The sequence below is a fragment of the Cupressus sempervirens genome, chromosome 4 (assembly GCF_028749045.1).
Source record: "Cupressus sempervirens isolate cs-2001-9-10 chromosome 4, ASM2874904v1, whole genome shotgun sequence".
NCBI classification, from domain to species: Eukaryota; Viridiplantae; Streptophyta; class Pinopsida; order Cupressales; family Cupressaceae; genus Cupressus; species Cupressus sempervirens.
This window is the reverse complement of record NC_143121.1, coordinates 244,546,998-244,568,751: the sequence shown is the minus strand read 5'-3', so window position 1 is coordinate 244,568,751 and position 21,754 is coordinate 244,546,998. Positions and strand designations below refer to the sequence as shown.

Below are 21,754 nucleotides of genomic sequence, written 5' to 3'. Positions count from 1 at the left end.
TGTGGACATCACATACTTCTCTAGATTTTGCAATTATTGCATCTTTAGCACAAAATCAAACAAAAACTCCAAATAACGTTATTGTTTATTATATTCATGGCGATCAAAATGATTTCGCTAACATTGAAGCTAAAATCTGTGATAATTCTGATGCTTGGTGGATACTAAGGCATTCCACCTATTTGAGGTTGTGAAGATAAAAATGTGGCCTCTTGTGTAATAACTTCATTAGTAAAATCATGTTGTTAACATATTTATCTCTTATCTCTTATAAAAAGGAACATTATGTGTGTCAAATTCAAGCTCTAATGCACCCAATGTGTGCAATTATCAAATTGTGACATAAACAAAATAAGATAAGAACACTCAATGTGTGTATTTTTATTGCATCTAATGTGTTCTATTTTTCAATAATTGTGCACTCAAAGTGTGCTAATTTTGAATGGAAGTCCCAATATGAGACCTATCAAAGAAAAAGCTTTGTTAACAAAATTTGGGACCTATCGAAGCAATGGGCTCAATTATAAAAGTTTGAACTCTGTCAAGATAAAAAGGTGAGTTCAAACAAATTTTAAATCTTGTCATAGTAATAGGGTTTCAATAGATGATTGAGATCAACCAACAAAGGTTATCATCAAAGTGTCTGGTTGAAAATTATGTTTGAGGAGTAAGAACAATACTTTGTGATGACTTCGTGATATCCCCTTTAGATTATAGGGTGTCAATATATTAATCATTATAGTTTGAGTTAGTTTATATATTTTAGTTTTGGTAGTTTTTCTACAACAGTTGAGCTGCTATATGGCTACCTAATTTATGTAATCAATCTTTATGAAAAATGTTCAATAATATTTGGATATCTTTTATCACATTACATTCATGTGTCTAATAGAGAGTGCATTAAACAATGATAGGGATGCTACAAGAGCTCAAAGGCTCTTTAGAGAAGAGATAGAAAATTTAATCTAGAAGCTTTATCCTACTAATTTGAGCAACATCAAAGACTTGTTTCACTACATCATAGACTGATAGAGTGTATGAATGTACTTATAAACTGATTTTTATCATGCACAAAGTATTGCAATCTTTTGTCGATATTAACAATTAGGAAGATATACTATTGGTAGCACTTACCTTTAATTTTTTAATTAAATTATATATTGATTTAATTTTTATAAATAATAATTTGGTATAAATATTAATATATTAAGTTAGATTATTAATACTAAGGAAGAGCCTACACCATAATGATAATTTGTGAGCCTCTCGTGTGAGAGGTTTTAGGTTCGAATCCATTTGAATTGAACAAATAATATTAATTAATCCAGACTTGAACCCATTACTTAACCACTAGCTCCACTTCCCATGCCACTGTTGCTCAAATTTCATTTGAAATATTTTTCATTATTTTTAAGTACACTAAAATAGAAAAAAATCTTATTTATCTTTTTCCACTAATTAAATATTAAATATTTGCATGAGAACACTTCCAATACACGACTTTAACCAGCGGCATGCATGAGAATATGGAGTTGGCTTCTTTCTGTTTCCGTGAACTACCTATATGATCATGTTCCTCGGATCATTACTTATCGAGGTGGTCTCGTATCAAATTAAGGAGGTTTGGACAAGAACGCGAAGATGCAGATATTTGTGAGGACGCTGAGAGGAGAAACTATCACCCTTGAGGTCGAGAACAATGCTACCGTCAAAAATCTCAAGGAAAAGATTCAAGTGGGTGTTCACATTTGTACAGGATTACGTTTTCTAATTTTCATTCTTTTTATTAATTGTTGACATATGAGTGATAGAAACTTTTCTTTGAATATTTTGAGATGGGTTTTTAAGTGGGTTGTGTCATCAAAATGGAATTTCAGTTTTCCTGTAAGGATTATTATGTAGCAATTGATATGTTTCCTACTGTGCCTTGTTCCGATCTCTTATGGAAGATGAGTGTTTTATTTTAGTAGTGGATTTTGTATATCGATTGCTCCCTTGGGCATATTTCTCTACTTGTATTGAATTGGTACTGCAATTGGCTGTGTTGTTCCAGGACAAGGAGGGTATCCCACCAGATCAGCAGCAGTTGATAATTAATGGGAAAGAGATGGAAGATGGACGACCTCTTACAGATTATAATATCCAAAAGAAATCAAATCTGCTTTTGAGATCGATGTTAAGGGGAGGCTTTTCCATCAAGGTGAAAACCCTCACTGGGAAAGAGGTTGAGCTTAATATCGAACCCACTGATACCGTCCAAGGGATTAAAGAGATGGTTTTGGAAATGGAGGGAATACCGCCGCTACAACAAAGGTAGGAAGTTTTGTTGACATAATTGCAGCTTCCGTGGAAGTTTCAATTTCATGGTATTTTAGAGAATGGAAAGAGGTAAGACATATGGTAAGGTGTCGAAAAAACAAAATAGTGTTGCTGATCTCCATGTTGAATACTGTCTTGTAGGCTTATATATGAGGGAAGGCAAATGCATGATGATGCTAAACTCGAACAATATGGTGTTGAGGGAGGCTCTATTCTATACCTTGTACTGGTTTTGCATGGTGGCTGCTAATAAATTTGTTTTGTTTAGAACTATGCAACAGTGATAGTTCGGACCACTTAAGCATCATACACTAAGGCTTGATTCTTAGACTAATAGTGTTAAATAGTCAAAATTGCCTTTTTTTTTCAACCTCAATTTCTTTTTTAGTGTGTGATGTTTAAAAATGACCATGATAGGCATCATTCTTTTGTTTACAAATAGTTATGAATAAAGCATTTACGCTATTTTGCTCCATAATTATTTTGTCCTCTTAACAATCTTAAATCAACATGTTTTGCATGTCGATGTTTGATTTTCATATCTTCTTGGTAAAGCAGAAATTAATAAATATGAATACAAGCATTCATTTTAGTTTATATATTGATTAATATGGAGCAATGAATATATGCGTGAACAACCTGGATACTTTTCATGATGTTGTAGTTTGCACATACAATTGATATCTCAGTATCCATTTTGACATGGACGTAAAAATCTGCTAAGCAGTATTATAGTTATGTACTTGATATACTGTAATGTATTAATTGTGTCGAACAGTTAAATACAACTGTGAGGAGGATTATGCAATATGCTGTAATGTATTAATGGTGTTTGAAACAGTTATATCTACTTTGGATTGGATATAAGGATCATATAATCTCTTGCCCAAATGAATCCAGACCAAGTGCAGTATAACTGTATGGCAGTGCACTTAGTTGGAACAAACCTAATAGAGATATCCTTAACAGAATATCTAATGGAGGTGCACTTAATAGGAAATTTTTGCTGTGTTGGCATTAGTTCATTAGTGGTGGTCTTGGACAGAAATATTATATGCTTTATCCTTGGAACATTTTTTTTATTTATAGAAAGATTGTATTGCATTACACAAGATGTTATTCACATTTTAAAGTCAGAGGCTTAGGTCTCTACTTGTGTCTGAAGTAAAGATCATTTTTCATTTCTAATAAATCTTAATGTGAGGAGAGCTTAGTTTGGGCTTGAAAGTTCTTGATGACAGAATCAATCGTCTTACTGTTTGGTCTGAATCTTCTTTTTATTTAACAAGCCTAATGCATTTTTCCAGAACCTGTTCAATGATTTCTTTCATGTAGGTGTGTGTGTCAATGGGTTTGTGGCTGAAGACAAGTCGTTAGTCTTTATGTACCATGGAGATTGATCTTCAAAAAAAATACATTTGTTCTAATAAGCATAAATTCTTTCCTAACCTAAGATTGTTTGTGAGATATTCAAGCGAAAGAAACGCATGTGTGAATGTTCCTGAAATGTATGCGCTTGCTTTATCTAGTAGTTAATATTGTATAAGCCAAATTGTAATGATCGTTTTTCCCTTCACTCTTTTTCTCAAAGAGAGATCTATATTAAAACAAGAAGATCACCAAAATCATAAAGGAGATATCAATCACCTTGTATAGCTTATAAGAATTTTCCCCTTGTTTTCTGCCTTATGCACATCTTAAATGATAGGCATGCACTCTTCAACTAGGATTCCCATTCATTTTGTCTTCCTCCAAAAATGGTACTTCTTGTTTTCAAGCAATGCGGTAATATGACCTATATAAGCCTCAGTCCCAATAGCTATAGCTTAAATATTTCTAATCCAAACAGGAACAAATATTTTTCCTCTCAACCTCGGCTGCACATGGCCAACAACATATGAACCATCGTCAGTGAGAAACTTCTCACATGAAGTGGAAGAGTGAGACTTATTTACAGTGGTAACAGTAAATGCACACATACCTCAATAGAAACCTAAGTGCATTCACCATGGCCAACACTTCCATCAACCACACTATAGTTGCAGGTTGCCTACAAACTATATATGCAAGAGAGTTTGTTTATGAGAACATGTTCTTTCTTTGATAGATTTATATGCAATTCCTGGGAGTGTATGTTGCAAAAGTAAAGGAAGGGTAGCCGTGTATAAAAACAATTAGTTGAGTTTCATTTAGGAATTTTGAGTTTTCTTATAGTTTTATTTTTTAAGGTCTCTTTTAAAAAGGATTGCAAAACCATTAAAGAGGCCAGCTTGAATTAGTAAAGCAGCAATATCTGTTGAGAAACACAAAAAAATTATCATATTTGCCAGGCTTAATAGTAATAGCATTGTGTTCATAAAGAACAAGAGCTGCACGCAGCTGAAGTCCCTGTCAGAGGTAGATGAGTAGGAGAAAATGTATGTGTAGCTGAGCATTGCCCAGTAGGTTTCCCAATACACTGCTCTAGGCTTCCATTGTCGAGCAGTCCGTGACTGTTGAATTTTAAATCCAAATTCAGAGAATCTGGTATCAGAAAGCTAAAAGTAACAGCTTGTTCTTACTGTTAATGTGATCTTAGTTCAATTTAGTGCTAGATTGTGTAAAATACTACAATTTCTCAGTGCAACAAAGTGAAGCACATCTGATTAAACATTGTTGAATTGCATACATTATCACATCTGATTAAAACTATGAATGCAAAAAAATAATGGATTCAAATCAAACTGTGATTGGATAATCAGGAAACTAAAAATTGTTCAAAACTTGTGATTTAATATATGCAGCACGGTACCATTTAAGATAATTTCAATCCCTGTTAGATATTATTGGAGAAAAAATATTCTATGTGCACATAGAGATTAATAAATTGAGCTTTCAAACCTGAATGACATGTGAATAATCATTTACATGCTTCATTGTTTATACAATGAAAAGGAACCATAAGATGAAAAAGTGCTTTGAAACCAAAATGGGGTGTTTTAAAACTATGGACAATTTTTATTAATCTTATTTACATGATTTAAGAATAAGATACCAAATGATGCTAGGTTATATTTAATTCCTTTAGAATAAACTAAAATCCTTTTGTAGCTAGAATTTTTGAGACCGATGGAGAATATACCTCAGTTAGAAATGCTTCCAATGATCCTCTAGTGAAAGGCTAATATTAGAATTCACAAAGGCTCTAATTTGATAGATGTTAAGTTTGTAGATGACATCAACTTGATCTCTTGTTTAGAAGTACACAACTTCTATAAATGATGATGAAGCTCGATTTGTGTTGTTTTGCTTCAAGTTTAGAGCCCTCCTCTCAAAAATCAATATGACCCACTTGTTCTACCAAGCCATACAAGAGCTTACCTTTTGAAGCATATTGTACCCATGAGCCCCAACATAAGTGATGCAGTGCAAGGCTGGTGTGTCCCCAAAGGAGATGACTTAGCCCCCAACAAATAACCACAGTGGAAATATAACAATAATGCAGAGATTCAAATCAATTGCAACACAATCTCATAATAGAATCAATAGATTAACATCCAACATGTCCAACTGTAAGGCCTTCCAGGTTACGGCCAAATACATAAGCAATTATAGTAACAGTTATGCAAGACCTCGCAAGATCCAAACCCTAGCTAGCCTGATCCACAATCTGATAGAAACCTCCAAGAAGAATCTAAACCTGTGCTTGCAAGCCACCAATCAACCTTCTTGTTTCCCAAGCCTACACTTAGCTACTAGCTCTGTTAAACTTCACTCCTCTCAACTACTCCATGCTCCACTGAATAATGACTTTAGACATCACAAGACCCTCTATTTATACTAAACCAAGCCACGAGTCGGCCTAGCAAGTGACATTAAATGAACACTCCTTGTTACATTCAATAAACACACATTAAATAAACACTCAAGCCACAAGTCAGCCTAAGAGACTAAATTAAATAAATACTTAAGACAAACCCCAAGTTCACAATGCATAATTAACTCATATGACAACATAACATTATGTAGCCTTAAACATAGGACCACATGCCATCCAATGATCCACATCTAAGATCACACAAGCTAACTCTCATAGATCAATGCTCCTGCATCAATAAGTTCTTTCAGGCACCCATGTCTCATCAAGTAGTGAGCCCTCAGTGAAATCCTCAATTCCACTCTAGGATGTCGAGACATTATAGATACTATGGAGGTTGTCCAAGGCATCGAAGTACATAGCTGATTCATTATAATTTTCTACACTAGAATTTAGTCCACTTGGGAAGTTGTTCATCTCTTAGAAATCCCTTCATCAAGAGCACATGATGATGATTGAATACTTGGCAGGAACACTTATCCTCTTTGCTCATTGCTTTGTGGAGCCATCAATAGAGCTTCATTAATATTCCTCCCATCAAACATTAAGCTCATATCTTCAAGTTCTAAAAAGAATGCATTTTTCTCCTCTTGCGTCAGTGGTGCAGGTGCTTATAGTGGAATTTCATTAGGCATAATTTCATATTTCTTCCACAAATAGAAGTTATTTAGTAAAGCATGCAAGATAAATGTAGGCCATACACCAAGGCATAAAATATAGCCTGTCTATACAAATTTTCAAATTTCCATGCATTATGTATCAAATCCATGGAAGGACAATAAAATGTTTTCCCTCTCCATCATTGGACCCAAATACGTACAATATTTTTTAGGAACCTGCACTATAGCCAAATAAAATGACAAAAAACACCCCAAAGCTAGTGAGATATATAAAAGATCAAACTACAAGCATGCACGCTATAGATATTTACCTTGATATCATTGCACCCATTTAGATGCAAGATACTACCCTCTTCTAGATCAACCATACATGCCACCAAATATCTCTGAAGATGGTCAGTCAACACTTCAATATCTCTTGGAGAAACAAATTTTTTAGGAAATCTTCTACCTCTTTTGTTGGTGAAGCCACTTCATATGTGGGTACCAAAGAACCCTCTTCTTCCAAAGCTTTCTCAAATAGTATATTCTCCTTGTCTATATTTCAAGATTGTTTGTTAGTTGAATTAGGATCCTCTCCTTCTAGGAAAATCACTCCATCATTAGCATCATTCTACCCTTCCTCTATAAATGGAGCCCCATATTGCTCCCTATCCTTTGGACCTTGTCCACTCTTTTGGAATATTCGACAAAGAGCAAAAGAGCCCAACAATCAACAAACAATAATAAAATGTCCCCAATTCAGACACCTTAATATTGCAAACTCTAGTTGTTAAATACTTAATTGCAAAACTTTTTCCATCTTTGACATAAAAAATATCACTTATTTTTCTTGAATCATATTGTAACAAATGGTTTTTCATAACAAAAACAAAGACAGTTTATATAAAGATTTTCCAACATTCATTGAATAGATAATTGAAATCCTTTTCATATGACATTAACTGTTTTAACAATTAACTGAAATAACCATAAACATATCAATGATCATCTAAAATAACTAGATTAACAATTAGTTGAACATAATTGTATTGATGATCAACTGAAATAACTAGATTAATGATTAACTGAAAATAACCGTATTATTGATCAACTAAAAAAATAACTGTATTTATGATCAACTGAAAATAACTATATCAATGATTAACCGAAATAACTAAGTTATCAATTAACTATCTTTTCTATATACAAGTAAATGCTTATCATGAAAGAAGAAAAGAAACATACAAGTATCATCTGGTAGGTCTTTAACTAGTTGTGCAAGCTTCGACTTTCAGTAAGAGGAGAAGCATTAACTTAGGCTTAACCTCCCAACCTTGAACCATACTTATCTCTATTGAATTAGAAAGGCCCTCCCTACCTCAGGATCGGGCTTGGGATATTCTTAGTCCAGCCACCTGAGCATCCTGGTGTTTAGAATGTTTGCACAATTATAGATGGAAATGTTTACATAATTGACACCACTGTCATCAAGTGATCATTAGATGGAAAACATGCCTTTAAACTACCTTGGTCAAGGATTTGTGATGGGTTCAACGACCCGATCACCACCGCACGACTTGACAACACGTTACATTATTAGTGACAAGCATGAGCTATTAAGTAAGATTTATTTAATTTGTTTTAAAGTATTAAGTTTGATTTCACTTTCTTATTTATTTAATTTGTTTTAAAGTATCAAGTTTGATTTCACTTTCTTCATCCTTGCAGATTTCATCTGATTCATGAATATTATAAACTTCTAGAATTTCACAATCTGTGAGTACATGAATATATTCTCTAAAAGAAAGAAAATGGCATAAATAATTATCATCCAATTCCAAAGTCTATTGGCAAAAATAGTTTATGATTTCATGCTATAGACTCTTCACTATGCTTATTGGTAAGCAACTCCCTAGAGTTATGAGGATAAACTACAACTACAACTATGGAAATCGATTTGTTAAAAAAAACATTGGAATAACATTAACTGGAATGATTATCACATGACCTGATATAAATTTGGATCTGTCTAAAGTCTTGCAAGTCATTTGGTAATCAGCTCTTCTTCAGTTGTTGTGGACGTAACCAAAGTGCATAAATACTTAAATCCTTAGTATGAACAAAACATATCCGACAGAGTATTAGATTGGCAGTGTTATGAAATGGGAAAGGGTTTCAATGGTCTTGTAGATATTCAATATATGTGTAGCAGAGTATCAATTATGAATAGAGCCGTAATAAGCTAGGAAAGAATGCGATTTAATAAGAAATCAGGAATGAGAGTTCTTGTGTCTTTGTCTCACCTGACTCAAGCTATAAAAATGTCTTAAAAGACTCTTTGGCTTCAGTAACTTAAAGAATATTTTTCAATTTAAAATGCTAAGTGTTCAATTGGTTTCATACAAGAAGGAAAAATAAAAAGGATGGAAGAAGAGTTGGAAGGTTATAATTCAAATATTATTATAATTTATATTTATTTATGTACATGGAAATATATTAGTGAAGTGACATCATTTTAATATAAGAAATAATATAATGGTGCCACTTCATTTTAATATCTATATGTACATACATTTAGATATATATTATAATAATATGGTAAAAAGATCATTTAAAATCCTTTGAGGTACGTATTATATTTTAATTAAATTATTTTATATTTCTTAAATTATTTATTTAATAGCTCATGTTGTTCCTTCAGATGTATCCTGAGTTCAACTCATTAGGTCCTTACCAAAGAAGTTTAAGGTCATACCTGTCAATCTTGTTGACTAGACTAAGCAAGTATCCTATTCGGATGATCCCGTTTAGCAATGCTTTCCCCCTTCATCTTCTCCTGCAATCACCTGTAAAACACTTCCACCATAATAATAGTTCCATAATAATTTTCATATAAACATTTCAAAGACTTTAAATTATTAACCATAATTCCAAAATCAAGCAACTGCTAAATATCATATAGAAAATAATGGTTAACGACCATCTTCATTAATAGTTAATACAACGGATATAAATAACTACCTACTTCACATGATCATGAAAGAAAAATCTATTAAATCCAATGGCTATTAGCAATTTTAAAACTAGGTCAAAATTTGGGATGCAACATACCCTCCCCCTTAAATTTTTCATCATCCCTAATGAATAACACAACAAAACTTTAAACGATATCTATTCAGATTAATTCAAGCAAAGAAATGTTCAGGTTCTAGCTTTGGAGAAAAAATGAGGGTATTTTTGAAAAATTTCGTGATGATCTTCCCAGGTGGCATTATCCTCTCCATGCTGATCCCACTGGACCTTGCATTGAGTCATCTCTCGATTTCGTAAGCGTAGCTTACGCACCTCGAGTATTCTGAGTGGTTCTATTTCTACCACCCCTAGTTCTCACACCTCTAATAGGTTCCAATCAATTATATGATCATAATGAATAATGTATTTCTTAAGGTATGACACATGGAAGACGTCATGCATCCTGGCAAGGGCGGGTGGTAAGGCAATTCTGTAGGCTTCTAGGTTCACAACTTCCAATATTTCAAAAGGTCCCACATACCTTGGGGCTAACTTGGCATTCTTACCAAACTTAATAGTACTCTTCTAAGGTTTTACTCTTAATAGTACCTTTTCTCCCACTGAGAATTCCCTAGGTATTCTTTTCGCATCAGTATAACTTTTCTATCTGTCATTAGCTTCCTTCAATCTTTGACGAATCTGGATTATCTGTTCTTCCATTTCCTCAAGCATTTCTGGCCCAACAATAATTCTATCTTCCAATCAATTCTAACTCATCGTAGTTCTACATTTGCGGCCATATAGAGCCTCAAAGGGGGCCATTTTAATACTGGATTGGTAGGAATTTTTATAAGAAAATTCCACCAAAGGTAAGTATGTTTCCCACTGATATTGTTGATCCATACAATAAACTCTCAAAGATCTTCTAATACCTGATTTACTCTTTCTGTTTGACCATTTGTCTCAGGATGATAAGCTGAACTAATGTTTAGTTTAGTACCTAGTGCTGAAAATAATGTTTGCCAAAATTTGGAAGTTATCTTAGCAACCCGGTCTGAAATAATTTTCTCTGAAACTCCATGCAATCTAAAAATTTCTTTTATGAATTTATGAGCAATTTTCAGTGCTCCATCAGTTAGATTTCTTGGTATAAAATAAGCAACTTTTGTCAGTCTATCTACTACTACCAAAATGGTAGTGTCGATTTCGTGTCATAGGTAATCCTTGTACAAAATCCATGGAAATCATCTGCCATTTCTATTCTAGTACTTCATTTGGGTGCAAAAGATCGGCTAGGTATTGATATTCTGCTTTTACTCTTTGGCATTCTAAGCATCCTGCCACAAACTCTATTATCTCCCTTTTCATTCCTTTCCAAAAATATAGAGGTTTTATATCTGACAACATTTTAGTTACCCTAGGGTGTCCTAAATATGGAGCTGAATGAGATTCTTCCAGAATCATTCTTCGAAGTTCAGTTTGTTGGGTATATAAATCCTATTATGATATCTTAATAATCCATCCTCTTCTATCCTAAATTCTAAATACTTGGAATCCTGTGGGTCCTTGATGAGAGCTAGGTTGATCTCTGCATAAAATTCATCATGCTCCAGATGCTGTAAAATCTAGTTTTTTCATCTGAAATTTATAGTAGCCATTGCAGAAATGTGTCTCCTCCTACTTAAGGCATCTGCCACTTTGTTTTCCTTGCCTTTAATATAACTTATGTCAAATTCATAGTCTGCTGAAAATTTCAGCCATCTTCTTTGTCTAGCATTTAGATTTGGTTGAGTGAAAATATATTTTAGGCTGTGATGGTCAGATCGTAGATCAAAAAGTTTTCCAATCAAGTAATGTCTCGACATTTGAAGAGCGTGAACAATAGCTACTAATTCCAGATCATGAGGGGCATAATTCTGCTCATAATTCTTCAATTTCTTAGATTCATATGCAATTACCTGCTCATCCTGCATTAGCACACCTCCTACTCCTCCTGATGCATCTATTATAACAACGAATTTCTTTTGTGGGTCAGGTACTCTTAGTATGGGTGCTATGGTTAAATTTTCTTTCAAGTATTCAAAAGCTGATTGACATTTTTCTGTCCATACAAATTTCCTTCCCTTTCTCTGAAGTGATGTAATCGAGTAAGCTATTTTGGAGAAATTCCTGACAAACTTCCTATCGAACCTTGCCAATTCCATGAAACTTCCAACTTCTGTCACATTTTTAAGTATAAGCCATTCCTTAATTGCTTTGATTTTTGACGGATCTATAGCTATTCCCTGAGCTGATATAATGTGCCCTAAATACTGAATTTCCTCTTGAAAAAAAGCGCACTTAGACAATTTTCCATATTTTTTATGTTCTTTTAACCTTTTTAAAACTTTTTCCAGATGTTCTTGATGTTCTTTCTCGCTCTTTGAATAGATTAGAATATCATCTATAAAGACCAGCACAAACTTATCTAGGAAATCTTGGAATATGCTATTCATTAAGTTTATAAAAGCTGCTGGAGCATTAGTTTATCCGAAAGGTAACACTGTAAATTCATGATGCCCATACCTGCAATTTTGTGAATATCTTTTTCCTTAATATGAAGCTGGTGATATCCTGACCTCAAATCAATTTTTGAAAATACTGTTGCGTCTTTCATTTGATCAAAAAGGTCATCAATTCCAGGAAGTGGATACCGGTTCTTGATGGTAACCTTATTGAGCATTCTGTAATCTATGCATAATCTCATGGTTCTATAATTCTTCCTAACAAACAATACTAGGGCTCCCCACGGTGAACACTGGGCCAAATCAATTTCTTGTTTAACATATCCTATTATTGTATTTGCAACTCCATTAATTCTTTGGTAATCATTCGATATGGTGCTCGAAAAATGGGTTCTGCTCCGGGTATCAAATCTATGGTAAAATCAAAGACTCGACACAGTAGTAGACCCAAGAGTTCTTTGGGAAACACGTCTTGATAATTCTTTAGATAGGGATATTTTTCTTCGAAAGATTCCTTTAACTTTTCTCTGATTTCTCCATCTTCAAAAATGTAATCATCTCCATAAGTGGTGTTTATAGGATCTCTCATGTCTTCAATTCTGACTGCAAAAATCTCACAATCTTTTCTTCCATATTTCTTAAGTTGCATGGCAGATATTTGTTTTGATTTAATTTCATGTTTAATCCCTATAATACTTGTAGGTTTTCCTTGGTCATCCAAACAATCTATAGTTTTGGCAAGACAATCCACCTTGGCCTTATGCTCATTGAGCCAATTAATGCCTATAATAATATCGTAAGACCCAAGAGGTACTACATATAAATTCAATTGAGTGGAGAAATTTGGAAAATCAACCTGAGCCTCAAACAAACACTTCTCTGCCTTAGCCTTTGATTGGTTTACATATTCGACTATCCATGGTTTTGCCATAAAACTAGATCTCTTTGGAAATATACTTAATAGTCTAGGCAATATAAAACATTCAGAAGCTCCAGTATCAATTAAAATAGAGACGGGGTCCCCGTAGGTCTTACTCGGAGTTTCAATCGGTCCTTTCTGTTGTTTTGCTTGTCTATTAACCAGGGTTGCGTGGATTCTTTACTGATAAACATGTTTTTGTGGAAGAGGTGGTCGGTACGGCTGATTGTTGTTGGGTTGGACGGGACATTTACTAGCATAATGATCTCCTCCACAATTGTAACATCCTGAAGGTGGCCCCTTCTTTTCATTACTCTTATTATTTTTACTTGTACTGAAATTACTTTTAAAATCCTTGATTTCATTTCCTTTTGATTCTAGCTTGCTATACTTGAAATCCTTAAACTATTTTTTCTGAGATCCAGTATTTGCACTTTCCATATTCCAATTTGTTTTCCTTTTATTATTCTAAACGGAGTCATCCCTCTTGATTTTGTATTCCTGTTAGACAGCCTTCTCTAAAGCTTCTTCCATAGTTTGAAGAGTAAGAACATCAACTACTCCTATTCTGTTATTCAGACCCATAATAAATTTTTCCACCTTCAGATTTCTATCTTGCTGATATGGGGTGGTACATACTTTAGTAGTCAGGTAAATTTCTCTCAGTACTTATGTACAGTCATGTCTCCTTGCTTCAGGTTTTGGAAGTCCAGTAGTTTTTGGTAATAAAAGGTTTGGGGTAACTAACGATTCTTAAAAATGGTTACAAAATTTTCTCAGGCAATCTCAATAGTTTTAATTTTTTGCTCAACTTTGGTGTTTCCCCACCATGTAGCAGCTTCTCCAATAAAATGGTATATTCCCCAAACCGCTTTTGAGATTTTTGAAAAGTTCCTAATTTCAAATACTATTCCATTTTAGTTAACCAAGCCTCTACATCCTCTCCGGATTCAAAACCGACAAATTTGGGTGGTTTGATTTTCTTAATATCTATTAACAGATCAACCACTATCTCTTGTTTCTTTTGTTTTTCAGTTTGAGTGGGTGAAGAGATTTTCTTATTATATTTGAAGACTTCTGTCTTTGTTGTAAGAGGAGGTGATGATTGTGTTTCCTCATGGTTATGCCCCATCTAGGCTACCATCTCATTCATTCTCTTTTCAATATTATCCAACTTCAGTTGCGTTTCTTGCAAAATGTGAAGTAACAAATCAGTGGATGATTGTGTGTTTTCATAGACTATGTCATGATCTGCAACGTTCTCATTGCTACTCATTTTGTTTGTCTACTGGTTTAACCTATGAATTTACAAAATTTGTGTCAATTTATATATATATATATATATATATATATATATATATATATATATAAAGTATACCTACAACAATTAAAAGAGTTTTGCGAATGCATATAACACATGAATTATACCAATTTATTTAATTAACTTTAATACTTTGTTGTTGCATTCATGGTAGCCTTATTTACAAAAATTTCTTCTACTAAAGATATTTATATTATGAAATCGATTCTTGCTTCTAAGCATTCAGTTCCGACTCAGATTTGTACATATCCCGCACCATCTAAGATTTGTGAAAATGTAGAAGAGAGTTGCCTTGATGAGTGTTCCAATTTTGCATTAGTTTGTTCCTATATGCTGCTTTACTAGTAAGAGTCCACTTGACTCTTTCCTTCTTCATTCGTTGCAAGGCCTAGTTTAGGGTTTCATTGTCTTGGGGCATGGAGTAGCAAGTTTAGTCAAATTTTGGCATGTTTTTAATTAAATAAGAGAAGATGGGATGTCGAGCCTTCTTGCGGGGTGTTTTACGTACTTGCATACTGTACAATTATTCTAAGAACTTTTTAGATTTACATGGAAGGTAGTGTGCCCTAGATTCAGTGTTGAACCCAACGCTCTAATACCATAAGTAATAAACGGTTTTTCATAATAAAAAAAAAGATAGTTTATCTAAAGATTTTCCAACGTTCATTGAAAAGATAATTGAAATCCTTTTCATATGACATTGACATTTTTAACAATTAACTAGAATAACTATAACCATATCAATGATCATCTGAAATAACTAGATTAATGATTAACTGAACATAATTGTATTAATGATCAACTGAAATAACTGTATTAATGATTAACTGAAAATAACTGTATTCATGATCCACTGAAAATAACTGTATCAATGATTAACTGAAATAACTAAGTTATCGATTAACTATCTTTTCTATATAGAAGTAAGTAAATGCTTATCATGAAAGAAGAAATGAAACATTCAAGTATCATCCGGTGGGTCTTTGGCTGGTTGGCTTCACGTCCCAACCTCAGACCATACTTATCCCCACACAATTTATTCAATTAAAAAGGCCCTCCCTACCTCAGGATCGAGCTTGGGATATTCTTAGTCCAGCCACCTAAACATCCTGGTGTTTAGAATGTCCGCACAGTTATGGACGGACATGTTTACATAACTGGCACCATTGACATCAAGTGATCATTAGATGGCAAACATGCATTTAAACTACCTTGGTCAAAGATTTCTGATGAGTTCAATGACTTGATCACCACCGCTCGACTTAACAACAGGTTACATTATTAGGGACAAGCATGAGCTACTAAGTAAGATTTATTTAATTTGTTTTAAAGTATAAAGTCTGATTTCACTTTCTTTATCCTTGCAAATTTCATCTCATCTCTTCACATTTTCCATGACTAAACAGACGGTGAGTCCTAAGTGTTCAAAATTTTAGAGCAACCAGCTCTTAATGATTCATGAATATTATAAACTTCTAGCATTTCGCAAACTGTGATTACATGAATATATTCTTTAAATGAAAGAAAATAGCATAAATAATTATCATCCGATTTTAAAGTCTATTGGCAAAAATAGTTTATGATTCCATGCTATAGACTCCTCACTATGCTTATTGGTAAGCAACTCCCTAGAGTTATGAGGATAAACTACAGCTGCAGCTATGGAAATCGATTTGTAAAAAAAAACATTGGAATAACATTAACTGGAATGATTATCACATGACCTGATATAAATTTGGATCTGTTTGAAGTCTTGCAAGTTGTTTGGTAATCAACTCTTCTTTAGTTGTTGTCGACGTAATCAAAGTGCATAAATACTTAAATCCTTAGTATGAATAGAACATATACGATAGAGTATTACATTGGTGCTGCTATGAAATGGGAAAGGATTTCAATGGTCTTGCAGATATTTGATATATGTGTAGCAGAGTATTGATTATGAATGGAGCCGCAATAAGCAAGTAAAGAATGCGATTTAATAAGAAATTGGGAATGAGAGTTCTTGTGTCTTTGTCTCACCTGACTCAAGATATAAAAAGGTCTTAAAAAGACTCTTTGGCTTCTGTAACTTAAAGAATATTTGTCAATTTAAAATGCCAAATGTTCAATCGATTTCAAACAAGAAAGAAAAATAAAAAGGATGGAAGAAGAGTTAGAAGGTTATAATTCGAATATTATTAAAATTTATATTTATATACATACATGTAAATATATTAGTGATAAGAAATAATATAATGGTGCCACTTAATATATATATATATATATATATAATCATAATATGGTGAAAAGATCATTAAAATCCTTTGAGGTACGTGTTATATTTTAATTAAATTATTTTATGTTTCTTAAATTATTTATTTAATAGCTAATGCGGGTCCTTCAAATGTATACTGAGTTCAAGTTGTTAGGTCCTTACAAAAGAAGTTTAAGGTCATACCTGTCAATCCTGTTCACTGAACTAAACAAGTATCACATTCCGATGATCCTATTTAACAATGCTTCTCCCCTTCATCTTCTCCTGCAAAAACACTTCCACCATAATAACAATTCCATAATAATTTTCATATAAACATTTAAAAGACTTTAAATTATTAACCATAATCTCAAAATCAAGCAACTACTAAACTTCTTATAGAAAATAATGGTTAACAACCATCTTCATTAACAATTAATACAACGGATATAAATAACTACCTACTTCAAATGATCATGAAAGGAAAATCTGTTAAATGCAACAGCTATGAGCAATTTTAAAACTAGGTCAAAATTTGGGATGTAACACATATATGAGAATTATATTTGAATCTTGTAAATTCTTGTCTTCAAGCCTATGGCCATGCATCACCCAATTTTTCCTTTCTCCACGTCGAGCACATGCTTTGCAATATACTAAATTTTTTTCATACCCACTATTCACAAATTTGAAGAAATTGTAAGAGCTTTCCCATTCACCTTCCAATAACCTTTTATAATTACTCAATTTGTCCACAAACCATGAAGTCATTTACTGTCTTGAGGGCTGGAAAAGTACCATTCCAAGTCTTTACTTTGCAAATGAGATTTACCTGCAATAGAATATACATTATGAAAGACCACATAAAATCTTAACAAGTTAATTTACACAAAAAACTTCACTAAGATTAAGTCCAACTATTGCAAATAATAAGAACCTAAAAGGGACGATTAGTTGAGCGAGGTTCAATAGCCGACCACCATCTTGTGAATATATTATCCAGTCATACCACACATTTTTACTATATATTGTAATTAAATAATCTACATGGAAATAAAAAAATCCAAATGTTGATAAAAAATAGACGAATACTTAGCACATGAAAACTTATAAATGTTATAGTAAAAATAAATAAATAAATTGATTAACAAGTGAAATAAATAACTTTTTGTTTCAAATAAAATATCATAGTTGTCTAGGGGAGAGGGACTAGTACTTGTGAGGGCTAACTTCGTTGCAAGAGAAATTATAAGGCCTTCATTATTTTTAGAAATGTAAACGACATTTAACTACCTACAACTAAGGTTTTAAGGTGTGACTCATCGCACAACTCGTTTAAATAGCACATCTTGTGAAATGTGTTTATAAGTGACTTTAAATATTTAAACAAAACTTAATCTAAAATAATTGAATTTAAAATATCATTAGTTATTAATATAAATCACTATATGGAATATAACATATATGCAACTTAAATGGACGAAACAGTGTCCAAATATTGTTCTTATGTGTACGATTATTGGTGTAGCAATGTATATGCATTAGAATAAGTCATATTAATAATGTCTTATCATAAATATAAAAGGTGAATGCTAATAAATGCCTTATATTTTTCCATGAAATATGTGAGATTGTCAAACAATTTTAGTGTTCAATTTTAATAACAACAAATTAATAGAAAATTGTGTTGAAGTATTTGCCCTTTTGTATTTGATATAAAAGTTATATATAACAAATATTTATAATTACTAATAACTATTTTGTCCATTTAAGTTATATATATATATATATATATATATATTTATGTGGTATTCTATTCATAACAAATGATATTTTTAAATTCAATTACTAGAGATTTTTAGATCAAGTTTTGGTCGAATATTTTAAAAGTCATTTTTGGACACATTCACAAGATTACTAAATAGTTACTAATAACTATATTAACGAGTTGTGCGATGAGTCACACCTTCAAACCTTAGTTGTAGGTAGTTAAATGTCTATTTTACATTTCTAAAAAAATGATGGTCTTATAATATCCGATGCGATGGCTAAATGTTAACGAAGTCAGCCCTCACGACTACTGGTCCCTCTCCCCTAACATAACAAATCCTTATTGAGAAGCAAGAGTTTTCTGGAATAAAATATCTTAGTTACCAAATTCTCAAGCCTAGACTTGGGAATTCCTGGTTCAATTCTCTCAAAAGTCTGGTCCTTGTCAAATTCTGTCAAAAGTCTAAAGTCTACCCCCTAACATAACAAATCCTTATTGAGAAGCAAGAGTTTTCTGGAATAAAATATCTTAGTTACCAAATTCTCAAGCCTAGACTTGGGAATTCCTGGTTCAATTCTCTCAAAAGTCTGGTCCTTGTCAAATTCTGTCAAAAGTCTAGAGTCTACCACAGAGACTGAATTTCGCGGGGGATTCTCTCAAAGGAACCCTGACAGAAGCATATAAACCCAAACATAATAGGTTAGTCTTAGAATAACACCCTTTTGTTTACTTTTTCAAAAAGTTCTTAATACCAAATTAGACTAAGCACATGATTAGACTCAAATTGCAAATCATATTTAATTTGAATCAAAGGCTACTAGAGAAGAATCAAGATGTATAAAAGTGCCACACATCTATTATAGAATGTATGTAATACACCATAATTCATGCATAAGATAACATGTATATAAAACTATGGATCGAACAAAATCTAAAGAGATCTTTACTGTGGTTAAACCTGGATCCAAAGTCTGCTTTCTTGGCTTCATCCAGTTTGATCCAAAGTTGCTTTCTTTGAATCATCTGGTATGATAGTTAACGTGTGAAGCTTGCAATATGGAAATGGTCACAACTTTGGCCTTAAACTGGCGTATAGCATTACTTTTTGTGCTTCTAATTTGCAACAGCAGAATGATGATAATTTTCTTGATAGTTTTTTATAATATTTGATCATGATGGCTGAATATTAATGTTGACATTATTGTTTTTGAACTGAAGCATTGATATGGTGGTGTATTTTGCTATGTTGCTTTAATATTAGCATAGTGGTGTATGAACTTATTTGCAGCTGCATATATTCTTGTATAGACAAACCCAGAACGAATCTGAACTCGACCCCAAAAAAATTTGAACAAATTTTGAACCCGAATCTGAACCGGCAACTTAGTAAAATATATATATGTTTATCTCAATGTTTCATATCACACTATGTTTCAGATCACACTTCATGATCATAAGGAGAAAAATAGATAAAGTTTACACACTTGAACTGATTAAAAAGAGAGGGAGAGGTGGAGGAAGAGATATAATGCAGGGAATGATAAAAAATGCCACGAGAAATCAGCCCGACTAAAAGAATTGCACCCTGAATAACGAAAAGATAATTGGAATTAACTCAAATAATCAAGATAAAGAGCAAAATTTCATGCATTTTCCTGCAAAGTACATTAACTAAATACCTGATAAAACCTAAGTAGGCCATCAAAGGGTCCATGTTCTAGCATATTCTTCTATGTATAACATGCATTCATCCATGTTTTGTTATTCTGTAAAGTCCTTCAAAATAAAAGTAAATCCACTCCATGAGATGCAAATTAGTGTCAATCTCTTATATGAGCATCAACAAAAGAAAACTCAAGATTAAAGTGAAACCATTCATAATAAGGAGTGGGAAATGTCATTCCACGTGAATTCCTTTCAGCTGGATAAGAGGCATTAAGAAGGCAGAGATCCACCATCTCAAGCACTAATATATGTCATTTCCCAGCGTATTTTTCTAAAATGCTTCCACTTGTCCTAAACGCTGAACTTCTTTCTCCTAGTTACTCTTTTGCCTTCCCCCATACTCACTGAAACCCCTCAAGATTTAAAAACAGTCTTTATACTGATCTAAATTGCAGGAGTTGGAAAAGAAAGACAGATGCCCACCACATGGCTAAATAAATTCTCCACACACTCAACAATTCCAGCAGAATCTAGAGATACCCAGTGGTGAATAAAGAGCCAAATTCTTTGGACAAACCCAAAACCACAATTTAATAGGTATTTGTTTCCAGGCTCAATTGTCTAACTTTCAAACATCAAGTACCTAATTGCCCATGCGAAGAAAGAGAAGCCACAATAGAAATTGAAGTAGAGCCCATAGAAACATGTAGAAAGTCATTCCATGAATGCCACAATAGCATTCTAGATTTCTTTTTACCTATTATGAGATAAAGCAACTGCAATTGGAATCATGCAAATTGCAAATTGATCAGCAAATTAATAAAAAAATGTATAAAAATGTATGAAAAATAAATTAACAGAATTCGCTCACCTGTATTGTATCCAAACAAAAACAAAAGCTCCCGACTTAAGAAGAGATTGCCAGCTGCAGAATATCAGGATTGTGCACAAGCAGCAGGTTGACAATTCTGCGGCACTTGGTGCACCAGCACCTCCCTCCATTATGTCAAATCCTCAACTACCTCAACTAAAAGAAGCTTGTTAGCTCTCAGAGAGAGTGAGAGTAGTGGAAATGGGAAACCTGAAAGTTGAACCCAAGGCACAAGCATGTTTTGTATGAAGAAGCTTTGATTTTACTAGAAGAAACATCTGCCATTTTGAACCATTGCCAACTGTCAAAAATTTCATGCAGGATGCCACGTTTTGAGCACCCTTCCTTTTCTTTTTTCCTAATTATCTAACAGAAATAAAGGAAAATATTACTGGGAATTACTGGGAATAATGCTCGTGACCAATAGGGAAAAAGAAAGAAGAAATGAAAAACTTTAATAAAGAAATTTCCTCACAACATAGGTAAAACATAGACTAAAGGGGGGATGCACAATGTCCAAGTAGCAAACTAATGTAAAATAGAGCTCCTTGAAAACATTGGTCTCCTAACTTAAGGACAAGGACTAATAATTAAATCAAATACATTTTAACTAAATTCTAACAAACCAACATATATATAGGAAAAAGGGAGACACTATTGCACTTCACTGTATTAAGATTA

General features: G+C 33.1%; 1 protein-coding gene and 1 long non-coding RNA gene across 2 annotated transcripts; one reads left to right on the top strand and one right to left on the bottom strand.

The window, feature by feature from the left end:
* Positions 1-1,506: 1,506 nt before the first annotated feature.
* Positions 1,507-2,797, top strand: LOC149560924 (ubiquitin-NEDD8-like protein RUB2). Its single transcript, XM_089823701.1, has 3 exons — positions 1,507-1,734; positions 2,054-2,313; positions 2,461-2,797. The coding sequence occupies exons 1-3, from the start codon at positions 1,642-1,644 to the stop codon at positions 2,567-2,569; spliced, it is 462 nt and encodes a 153-aa protein (XP_089679827.1). The 5' UTR covers positions 1,507-1,641; the 3' UTR covers positions 2,570-2,797.
* Positions 2,798-20,351: 17,554 nt separating this feature from the next.
* On the bottom strand, positions 20,352-21,683 carry LOC149560923 (uncharacterized). The gene is made up of 2 exons (XR_016363734.1): positions 21,074-21,683; positions 20,352-20,978 (listed from the first exon to the last, which is right to left on the bottom strand). It is a non-coding gene; the product is annotated as an uncharacterized LOC149560923 (long non-coding RNA).
* Positions 21,684-21,754: the final 71 nt, after the last annotated feature.

Coding starts and splice junctions, on each gene's coding strand:
- LOC149560924 (XM_089823701.1), top strand. CDS start 1,642: ATGCAGATATTTGTGAGGACGCTGAGAGGAGAAACTATCACCCTTGAG. Junction 1,735..2,053: donor ATCTCAAGGAAAAGATTCAA/GTGGGTGTTCAC, acceptor GTGTTGTTCCAG/GACAAGGAGGGTATCCCACC. Junction 2,314..2,460: donor ATACCGCCGCTACAACAAAG/GTAGGAAGTTTT, acceptor ACTGTCTTGTAG/GCTTATATATGAGGGAAGGC.